Raw genomic sequence first — 11,414 nt, forward strand, 5'->3', positions numbered from 1 at the left:
CCTTTTCCTCATTGCGGCAAATTGAGACATCGTTTCCTCTGAAATTGTGTCGATACTTTACGTTGGTTCGAGTTTTACGCTTGATATGAGTTGTTGGGTGGCGAGTGTATCGACATTGGCTAATTACAATAAGGGCATAACTATTTCGCTGATGCATAAGAACAGTTTGGTTTGTGTAAATGGGTTTATCATTCGTACGGCGCAAACTGACTCGTGTAAATTATGTATAAGGCAAGATTTCGACCCACAAAGAAATGAAAAGTGGATCGCACAAATGCCATACATTCCATTGAGCAGGAATGCCTTGGCAAAGTTAAATTTTTATTACATCGAAAATTGTAAATTGCCTTTATGATGTTTGGAAGTGCCAATATTAAGTGAAAAAGATCATTTCCGTTGATGACTTGATCTACTAATATTCGTAATTAGCAGTTCAACTTCGTTGCATGAAGTTGTCGAAAACGTATTACTCTACATTTGGAGAGTTTTTAGCCATTCTCGCAACCCTACAACTAGTCTGCCACCCAAAAAAAAAAAGGTTTGGATGCCACTGTAGGCGATACTCGTCTAAAAACAGGGTAGCTCATATGCAGCAGAATGCATAAGTTTAATTTCAAATTTTATTACAAAATGTCTTATTCCATTTTGAATTTTACATAAAAATATGTGAAATATTTATAAAAGGTTAGTGCATTGATATGGGCTTATGACAATGCATCTTTTGTTTTTTTTTACATTTTTATCCCAACAATAAAATATATTTACGGTACTATATGCTTTGTTGCAGAAACATCTTTACTGACTCGAAATATATTGTCATAATTCAAGTGGTGGTAAAAAATTCAAGAGTTGAAAGCCGCAGTAGAAAATTCAATTTCGCTAAGAAGTGTAGTAGATATACTGCCATTGCAGTAAGTTCCGAACGCTGACCGACATACTACGTTCACTTTGTGGAATGCATGTATGTATGTACATTGGTACAATTGTCAGAAACCATTCAAGGCGAATTTATACAATGGAAAACCGTATACATACATACAAGAAGAAATGATATTTCTTAATTAAAAAAAAAAAAAAAGGTCAGAATGAATTCAATGGAAATCCGTATACATACACGGCGAATTCATATCTCATTTCAATTATATTTTTCTGGCACGCGGCGGTTGTGTAATCTTAAGGTTAGGTGAGTATGCGTAAAATGTCGTATTATATAGCTATGTTTGAATGTAATTTTTTCTTAATTACAGGATGTTGCTGGGCATAGTTCCAAATTTGGAAGATACTAAAGGCCCTTCTACAAAAGAATGGGTTAGTATGCTTGGACCACGAACAGAAATCGCCAATCGCTTTCAGTCTTTTTTGCGCAATGAAATGATTAAAAAAACAGCTGGGCGATCGTATTATAAAGGCAACGTATGTATATCTATATATTGAAATACATAAGTGCATATAAAATATATTTTTATATGCATTTTTCTAAAGTAAACATTTCTTCCTGTATATATACCTAACAGTTTGTGCCTTTCCAATATTACTCCTTGAACTTCTGAATAACAATTTCATCATAGTACGGCCGACAATTAAGTCGTACATTTAGGCGTGAGCACAGCAAAAATATACCAGATAATTTGCGATGTATGGAATAGATTTCCTCTGGCGGTGGACAAAGGCGATGTGCGACCATTGTGGGTACTAAATGTGCAATGCGTTCGGTGGTGTTCTGCCGGCCGGAATCAAAATCACTATCAAAGCGAAATATTTCGCCAAGTATCATAACAGCATCCACATGCGCCTCTTCCATTTGCTTGGTTTCATAACCTGTGAGAAAACCCATTTCGCGTGACATGCGCAAGACACCTTCACGATTATTCTCTGCAGCGTGCATTATTACCTGCCGATAATTACGTATGAATTGCTTTTGATAAAAACGCGTTGAACCAAAATCAATTAACATTAGTCTCTTCGTATCAACATCATAAAGGAAATTCGACCAATTCGGATCGGTTTGCATGCATTCCAACTCGAACAGCTCACGCAAGCACAACTTGAGTATAGACGAAGCAATGTGATGGCGATGCTCATAGCTTAAATCGAAGCACTTGTCCCATGGTACACCTGGCACTAATTCTGTAGTCAGTACGCTGCTTGTGGTCAATTCTTTAATGACCTTCGGTACATAGTACTCGTGATTAGGTGCAATCATCTGCTTAAATTTATCTGTATATTCAGCTTCACGTGTATAATCTACTTCCCAATTTAGTTCACGTTTGGCCACCTTGACCACATTGTCAATAAAGAAGCCGTGCGGAAAGACACCCCGTACTTTGAGCATGCCTACTAAATTATCAATATCACTTTCGATGCTTTGCGCAACGCCAGGATATTGAATTTTTATAGCCACTTGCATGCCATCTTTCAATGTAGCGCGATGTACCTGCCCAATGGAAGCCGCCGCAAATGGTTTCTCATCGAAACTTTCCAAAAGATTACGCCAATCGGCGCCCAATTGTGTGATCATTACGCGCTCTACTTGCCAATCGGGCATATAGTCGTCCGCCTGGCGTACACGTTCAAAAGTTTTAGCCAGCTGCGGTGACACCACCTTAGAATCCTGTATACTTAGTATTTGGCCGATTTTCAATGCTGCACCTTTGTTGATGAACGTGGTATGTACACATACCGGGACCGTATTCGACGCATGTGCGAACAGAATAAATCTTCATTTGTTGTATCCTACACGGATTTGGCAAATAAAGAGCATGTACTTGCGTACTTTCTACCTGAAGCACCTTTTCAAATGCTAGAAATCTTCGACAAGGTGGCTAAAGACATGGTCTTATCAATATTTCCAACATATGAACGTGTTACAACAGAAATTCATGTTCGTATATCAGAATTGCCTCTTATAGAAGAGTTACGGACTTTCCGGAAACTCCATCTGAACCAGCTGGTGCGTACTTTGGGCGTGGTAACAGCTACAACGGGTGTGTTACCTCAACTTTCAGTCATCAAATACGATTGTGTGAAGTGTGGCTACGTTTTGGGGCCCTTTGTACAGTCACAGAATACAGAAGTTAAACCTGGCTCCTGTCCTGAGTGTCAAAGTGCCGGCCCTTTTTCGATTGATATGGAACAAACATTATATCGGAATTACCAGAAGATTACCTTACAGGAATCTCCTGGTCGCATTCCCGCTGGTCGGATTCCGCGTAGTAAGGACGTAATTCTTTTAGCGGATCTTTGTGACTTATGCAAGCCGGGTGATGAGTTAGAAGTTACTGGTATTTACACAAACAACTCTGATGGTTCGCTAAACACTGAGCAAGGGTTTCCGGTTTTCGCCACCGTCATTATTGCGAATCATATCGTTGTGAAGGACAGCAAACAAGTAGTACAATCGCTTACGGACGAAGACATCGCTACCATTCAGAAGTTGAGTAAAGATCCTCGGATTGCAGAAAGAATAATAGCTTCAATGGCCCCATCCATATATGGCCACGACTATATTAAACGCGCACTTGCGCTGGCTCTATTTGGTGGAGAGTCTAAAAACCCCGGTGATAAACACAAAGTTAGAGGCGTCATAAACTTACTTATATGCGGCGACCCAGGAACGGCAAAATCTCAGTTTCTTAAGTACACGGAAAAAATAGCGCCACGTGCAGTTTTCACGACCGGACAAGGGGCCAGTGCTGTAGGCTTGACTGCTTATGTTCGTCGAAATCCAATATCGCGTGAATGGACTTTAGAGGCAGGCGCCCTGGTACTGGCGGATCAAGGTGTATGTCTTATTGATGAGTTTGACAAAATGAACGATCAGGATCGAACTTCCATTCACGAGGCCATGGAGCAGCAATCGATTTCCATATCAAAAGCTGGTATTGTGACGTCTCTACAAGCACGATGTACTGTTATTGCAGCTTCTAATCCGATCGGCGGCAAATAACACCAACATCGAGGGACTTAATCGAAGTAAGTACCCGATTAATTTGCTGGCTTTTCTGGGTAAACAGATTTTCCAAATTGCTGCCTTTTCATTGATTGACTAAGCAACGCCATAGTGAGTTATTCAATACCTACTTTTTGTTGTTAACCGTTTATTCGAGGCCTAATTGGTTTGTGTTTTTTATCAGGGATTGCTGGCATAACGACATGCTGCGTATCGTGCGATTACGAACAACAAAACACAAACAAAAAGAAGCTGATTGTCACCGAACCGAACCCTTTTGGAGCCGAAGATATGTGAGTTTTTTAAATATTTTTTTTGTATTATTTTAAATTGTTCCTTTCGGGCGGGTCTTACACTATAAACTGCCTACACAGTTTATGCAATCTCTTCCAAATAAAGCGGATAGAAAACCAGCAAGCTTGAGAGGTTGAAGTTTTGAAACAAAAAAAACATATCGGGTTAAACTTGCTAGTTTTCTACTGTTTGCTTTTATTCTGAGGCGGAGTAGTTCGCTACTTCTGCAGTTATTTTAATTATGGATTCAGATCTGAGGATGGTCGTTTTTGTATAGCTAGATCAACCCGGGGTAACTCGGGTAAGAACCATCACGCCAAATACAAAAAAAAACTCAAAATATACTCCATGGTACTAAAAACAAAGTTATCTCAAAAAAGGTTAGACATGGGATCCCTCCTACTACCTAGAAGTGGAATGTTGTGGTAAAAGGAAGTGGAATGTAGTAAAGTGGTGAGGGGTAATTTATGAGGCGGTTGTTGGCTCCGAGTTTCCATCGTTGTATGGCGGGAGTAGAACCAACTTCACCAGTGGTCTTGTGACTTGACCTTTCTCCGTCGAGATGTCCACTACTCGTACTCTGCTGTCGGCACCAGGGTGTACGTTGACAACTCGTCCTAACCTCCACTCAGTGGGGGTTAAGTTGTCTTCCTTGATGACGACCAGATCACCAGGTTTGATATTTTCTTTGGGATGCTTCCACTTAATGCGTTTTTGAAGTTCGGTTAGGTACTCTGTTTTCCATCGCCTACAGAACGTTTGATTCAGTGCTTTGAGTTTTTGCCACCGATTCACTATGGAGGCAGGAGTTTCATTAACGTCTAATTCTGGTGGGGCTAGAAGATGTCCACCGATGAGAAAATGGCCTGGAGTAAGCGGCTCCAGGTCAGTAGGGTTATTTGAAGAGGGACTCAGTGGCCGTGAATTGAGGCATGCCTCAATACGGCATAAAAGAGTACTAAGCTCTTCAAAGGTGTATTTGTGGGCGGACGCAATTTTTCTAAAGTGGCTTTTGAAGCTCTTTACGCCCGCTTCCCACAGCCCTCCCATGTGAGGCGCTGCAGCGGGTATAAAATGCCACGTCAGCATTTGATGATTGTATTTCGAGATAGTTTTTTCTCGGGTTTCAGACAGAAAAGCTTTAAATTCAGATCGTAAGGATCGTGAGGCTCCGACAAAGTTAGTGCCGTTGTCGGAGTAAATATTTCTCGGACATCCTCTTCTAGCCACGAACCGTGCGAACGCCGCTAGAAAAGATGGGGTACTAAGATCACTAGTAGCTTCTAAGTGAATCGCTTTTGTCGTGAAACAAACAAATAAACAGACATACCCTTTAGAAACTCGACAACCTCTGCCGCGGTAACTTTTAACATCAAAAGGTCCAGTAAAGTCTCCCCCGTATTGGTGAAAGCGCGAGTAAATGTAGTGCGTTCCGGAGGAAGAGTTCCCATAAGTTGAGTTTGTGACCGTTTTTTAAAGATAATGCATGTCTTACAATTATGGATAGTGGACCTGATCAAGTTCTTGACTTTGGGAATCCAGTATTGGGTACGGATGTGGCGTAGCATCAGTTGATTCTCTCCATGCAAGGAGACCTTGTGAATAAACGATACAATAAGGCGGGACAACCTGCTGTTATGCGGGATAATGCTCGGGTGGCGTTCATTGTATGCTAAGTCCTGGGATGCTCCAAGGCGACCTCCGGCTCTGATGATGTCATGTTTATCGATGAACGGATTAAGCGGAAGGATTTCACTCTTCGCATCGATTGGTTTTTTAGACTTCAAGTTTGCGTATTCTTCACCATAATAATGCTTCTGGTAGATTTTTATCAGGATTTCTGTCGTTGTTTTAATTTCATTAGATGAAATTAAACAAGAATTTTCCTGAAATGAAGCTTTTGTTTTGGAATGAGTTCTTCGATAGAATCTCATAACATATGATAAAACTCTCAAAGCTCTCGGTAGATCGGAAAAACGGTCAAGAATATCGATATCATTTGCTCTTGTTGTCGCATAAGTGTGTGCTCTTTTTTCTTCAACTTCTGTATGATAGTCTGTTCCTTGAGCGGGCCACTTGGAGTTGTCTTCTTGCAGCCAAGAAGGTCCCTGCCACCACAAAGAATTGTTGACCAATTTTGACGCAGGTAGTCCTCTGCTAGCCAAATCGGATGGATTTGAGGCCGAGTCTACGTGTAGCCAGTCCTTCTCCCCTACTTTTTCTACGATTTTCGTAATTCGGTTGGCGACGAAGGTTGACCAAGAACAAGGCGGCTTTCGTATCCATGCGAGTACGATGGTCGAGTCCGTCCGTCACTGGTCCTAGGTTGAGGTTGTTGATTATAGATTCTATGATTTCTGCGAGCAGTACTGCTCCGCAAAGCTCCAGTCGTGGTAGCGATATAGTTTTGACGGGGGCTACTCTGGTTTTTGCCAAAAGTAGATTGACCAAAATTTTGTCATCTATTTTGACACGCATATATGCCGTAGCCGCATATGCTTTTTCTGATGCGTCGCAGAAACCATGTATCTCTATGGTGTCTCCAGGTGAGAAGTATACCCATCGAGATATTCTGATATTATCTATTTCGTGGTAATGTCTCGTAAAATGCTGCCAACGTTCTAAAATAGTATCAGACACAGTCTCATCCCAGTCTGTGCCTTCTAGCCAAATACTTTGCATGAGTATTTTGGCTACGATGACTATTGGTGCGAGCCATCCCAGTGGATCGAAAAGCTTGGCAATCGCTGACAGCATCGCCCTTTTCGTAATAGTGTCGTGCTCCTCCAATGGTCTGACCATAAAATAAAATAAATCCGTATGGGCATTCCACCTTATGCCCAGAGCCTTAACCGTGCTGGTGTCTTCGAATGCTAAGAAACCTTCGCTAAGAAGGTCCGTTTTTGGGATGCCCTTAAGAATTTCCTGACAATTTGAGGTCCATTTCCGTAGTGGAAAACCAGCTGATCGTAACACTTCTGAGATTTCATCTCTTGCTTTAATGGTAGAGTCGACGCTATGTCCTCCAGCTAACACGTCATCCACATACATGCACTTTCGTAGTATGTTAGATGCTGTTGGGAAAGAATTCTCTACATCGTCGGCTAATTGCAGAAGTGTCCTTATCGCGAGGTAAGGTGCGCTATTAATCCCGAAAGTGACAGTCTTTAATTCATATAGACTTACAGGTTCGTTCGGGTTTGTACGATAAACTATTCGCTGGTATTTGGTATGGTTGTTATTCACCCAAATTTGGCGGTACATCTTCTCGATGTCGCTATTAAAAACGTACCGATATAATCTCCAGCGGAGTATTAATAATGGAAGATCTGCTTGGAGTACTGGACCTGGGTAAAGTACGTCATTTAAACTTGTACCATTAGCCGTCTGGCTTGAGGCATTAAAGACGACCCGAACTTTTGTAGAGGTGCTTTCCGCCTTTATCACAGCGTGATGGGGTAGAAAGTAATTATCGGAAGAGTCTGCTGAAATGCTACCATTTATCCTGGACATGTGTCCCAGTGATTCATATTCTGTTAGTACCCTATTATACTCCTTTTGCAGGACGGGATCCTTTGTAAGCCGTGTCGCATTCCGGAAGAACTGAGAGCATGCTCTTTTAAGAGAGGGGCCTAGGCAAATGTTTGCTGGAAATTCCTGCCTAAATGGTAGCGAGACTACATATTTTCCATCTGGGTTTCTCTCAGTCGTTTTCCGATAAAGCTCTTCACAATACTTGTCGTCTTCGTTTAAATTTTTGTTTTTCGGTATATCTTCTAGTTCCCAGAAAGCTGTTAGTTGTTGATCCAAGTCAACTTCGCTATGATAAGAAACTATGTTGTTTGTTGGATTTGGTGCTTCTGTGCGACCGGTTAAAATCCAACCGAACCCGGTTTCTTGGGCAAGAAGTGTACTGAGAACATTTTTCTTCAAGCCGCACAAAATAATTTGGGGATAAATGTCTCCGCCAAGTACTAGGTCTACTTCTTCGTTAACTTAGAACCTTTTATCTGCTAAAATCAGATCTGGAAATGCCTGCATAGTCATAGCGCTGATATGGCAGGATGGAAGATTTCCAGTTAATTTTGTCAGCACGAGCACTGTTGCATGTAGACTAAACAGTGGGTCAACAGGGGACCGTAGTTCTATGTTGCATGCCTGAGCAGAGGTTGAATTCGTTATGCCTGAAACTTTGGCATACATCTTCTTAGATGGCAGGTTGATTCTGCGTTTGAGTCGTTCTGTTATAAAGGAACACTCCGAACCAGAATCAATGAGTGCTCGTGCTGAAAAATCTGTACCATTGAGACGTATATTTACACGAGCCGTTCCTAAAAGTACACCTGAGTTCATATTTGCATAATTAGACTTAACGTTTTTGCTTTTACCGGAGTTAGTTTTATTGAAGTTACGCCTTGCTGCAGCTTGTTGCGAGGTTGAGGCAACATCTTTGGCAGAGCTCGGTGGCGTTTGAGGCGGTGTTGCCTTTGGCGGAATTGTCTGGGTGTGCAGGAGCGTATGATGTCGCGAGTGACACGTGCCGCAATTGAAAGGGCTTGTGCATCTTGACACAGTATGTCCAGAACTCAGACAATTCAGGCAAGCATTGTTGCTCTTTAAAAACTCTATCCTTTCAGTTGGCGTTAGCTTTAGGAAATGGGAACAGCGGCGTAATTTGTGCTCATTTGTTTGGCACATTTTACATGTGTACTTGGTTACGCTTGTTTGGAACGCGCCAAGTCTTTTTATGGGGACTTCTGAGGGATGTCTGGTGTTTTGCGGCTTTGACGCTTTTACAGACTTTGTGCCCTTTATGCCTGACATGGTTTCCAAGGTTTGAAACCTATTCGATAGGAACTTGTCCATGTCTTCCCACTTTGGTAAATCTTTCTTGTGATCTATGGTTTGTTCCCATAGAGCCAGCGTACAGTCGGGAAGTTTAGTTGAGCATAGATATACAATAATTGCATCCCAATTCGAGATGTCAATATTATGGCGCTGCAAATTCTTCAGTGAGCTACCACACTCATTATCTATGGAAATTAGGTTGAAAAGAATTTTTAGTTGCGTATTTATGAGGATACGCTTATTTTCATATCTCTCACATAGGTTATTCCAGGCCGTTTGAAAACCTTCATTGGTGAGTGGACATTTTCTTACTATGTCTTTGGCTTCCCCTTGAGTCTTCTGATTCAGGTGAAATAGTTTCTCAACAGGGGTGAGCCGCTTGTTTAGGATGTATATGGCTGTGAACATGTCACGGAACGATGGCCATGACAGATAGTCGCCCTTGAACACATCTGTGTCACACGGAGGAAGGTGAATATTGTGTTCACGAACCGACTGATCTTGTACATCCTTCTCTGCATTTACAAGCGTCTCAGACTGACTAGCCATTACCGACATGCATTTGACATAGCTGGAAAACGAGCCCTTATGTTTCCGCCTAATTGCTTTAATGTCATCTTTAGAAATTCCTTCTTTATTTATGATCGCGTCATAAGCTACTTTGGTCTTTTCCCACAAAGCCTTTAGTTCGTCTTGCTGTATTGCAAGGCCGTGTTTGTTTTGCTCTGTGGCTGGTGTGCTATTGTAATCTGATTCAAATTCGATTACAGATTCTGCCAAACGAATAAAGGTTTCCATTGCGGTAATTGATCTTCAGATTACTCTTTACGAATTAAAATTTGTTGTAGTTTTCGAAAGAAGTATGTTCACTATAAATAGGAATAGACCGTGTATATTCCAAATTGTCGTATATGTATAAATGCACAGCGAAACTTTTGCCAAATTGTCGAAAAGAGTATAAGAGTACCAACGTAGATTGTTTAAACTCTACGAGCCAAAACCCAGAAGCAGTCAAGAAAACACTACGATTTAAAATTGATATCTCTTTCAGAAAATTGATGATTTTTTTTTTATTTTTTCAGAAAAGTGATAAGCATATGTATGTATATATATGTTTATGAGCTACTCGCCACCCAACACTGCCGACGAAGGTATATATATATATGTATAAGCATATATGTATGCACAAATTCGTGTGTACACCCAACGCAACGTCGTCAAAACTAATCCAAATGGACTTAATTTCAATTTTTACCAGCAAATATTTCGCAAATGGACTGAATTTAGCGTGGTGAAGTGATTTTTGTGAAAAAAAATGTGAAGGAAATTAAAAATTTGAGGTTATGTGACCTCAAATGCAAATTTAAGAAATGTGCTGCACGAATTAAATTGCTTAAGCACAACGAAATTGAAAGTGAAATTTATCGGCGCTTTGTTAACTCGAGTAGCAAATCGAATGTGGCAAGTGGCAAAATACCAAAAAATTGTTGCAATATGTAGTGAGCCGGAAAGCAATGTGTGCTGCACTTTGATATTTAAGTGCTGCACTTTGATATTTAAGTTACATATATGCCACTGTTCACTGTGATATGTGTAGGTTGCACGGTGCACCAATTACGAACTGTTAATGTCGATGGACACTCTTCACTGCGGTTATTTGCACAAGTTCAACTTTTTTTTTTTTTTTTGTTTTTTCTCACAAATCACTTCAACTCGCTTGGATTCACTTTGAGGTTATATCTGGTAATTTTTTTTGTGCACTTGAATTTGTAACCACGTACCTTAGTTTCCTAGTAGCTGGTGAAACTGCTTGTTGGACGATGATGTTATCAGTGTTTTTCTGGTTCGTGGCACGAATTAGTGTGGCTGTGGCTGTAGCAGGATCGCTGTTATGTGCAGCTTGATGTGACCAAATTCCTTTTTCGTAGAAGTGGCTCAATTACTTTTTGGGTTCGCTTTTTCTTCTAATGTGGACTGTATGTTGGTTTCACGGCTCGAAGGACCAATAAAAACGTCAATGTGACGCAGTGCGGCTCAAGTGTGGTGCGCAAAATGGTCACAATGAGGTTTGAAAATAATAGGAAAAAAAGACAAATAAAACTCGGTTTAGTTTAATGGTTTTATTAATTGTCCAAGTATTTCGATTTGATTTAGATATGTTGGTTTACAATGGTTTTACCTGAAAATAATGTGGCCTGGTAGCTGCAGTTCTTTCTCCTTGGTCTCCCGATGTGAAAGTGAAAAAATCTAAAGCCGTGATTTTCGTTCGAACCGCCGGACAAAGAAAGGACGTTGAGGGGAAATTCAACGAAAGATACTTTAT

At 40.9% G+C, this 11,414-nt stretch overlaps 2 protein-coding genes across 2 annotated transcripts; one reads left to right on the forward strand and one right to left on the reverse strand.

Annotated features, from left to right (window-relative positions):
- Nucleotides 1-1,088: 1,088 nt before the first annotated feature.
- LOC118755250 (atypical kinase COQ8A, mitochondrial-like) lies at nucleotides 1,089-2,832 on the reverse strand. The gene is made up of 2 exons (XM_036490099.1): nucleotides 2,816-2,832; nucleotides 1,089-2,717 (listed from the first exon to the last, which is right to left on the reverse strand). The coding sequence occupies exons 1-2, from the start codon at nucleotides 2,830-2,832 to the stop codon at nucleotides 1,532-1,534; spliced, it is 1,203 nt and encodes a 400-aa protein (XP_036345992.1). The 3' UTR covers nucleotides 1,089-1,531.
- On the forward strand, nucleotides 2,831-7,824 carry LOC118755249 (DNA replication licensing factor Mcm2-like). The gene is made up of 3 exons (XM_036490098.1): nucleotides 2,831-3,874; nucleotides 3,921-3,972; nucleotides 7,808-7,824. The coding sequence occupies exons 1-3, from the start codon at nucleotides 2,831-2,833 to the stop codon at nucleotides 7,822-7,824; spliced, it is 1,113 nt and encodes a 370-aa protein (XP_036345991.1).
- The last annotated feature ends 3,590 nt before the right edge of the window (nucleotides 7,825-11,414 follow it).

Source organism: Rhagoletis pomonella, unplaced genomic scaffold, assembly GCF_013731165.1.
Source record: "Rhagoletis pomonella isolate Grant_MI unplaced genomic scaffold, Rhpom_1.0 Rhpom_scaffold_05733, whole genome shotgun sequence".
Taxonomy (NCBI): Eukaryota; Metazoa; Arthropoda; class Insecta; order Diptera; family Tephritidae; genus Rhagoletis; species Rhagoletis pomonella.

Bases quoted from the DNA above. Each gene is read 5' to 3' on its own strand.
- LOC118755249 (XM_036490098.1), top strand. From the start codon at position 2,831: ATGGTCTTATCAATATTTCCAACATATGAACGTGTTACAACAGAAATT. The intron at 3,875-3,920 runs GCTGGTATTGTG...CTGTTATTGCAG, and splicing joins AATCGATTTCCATATCAAAA to CTTCTAATCCGATCGGCGGC.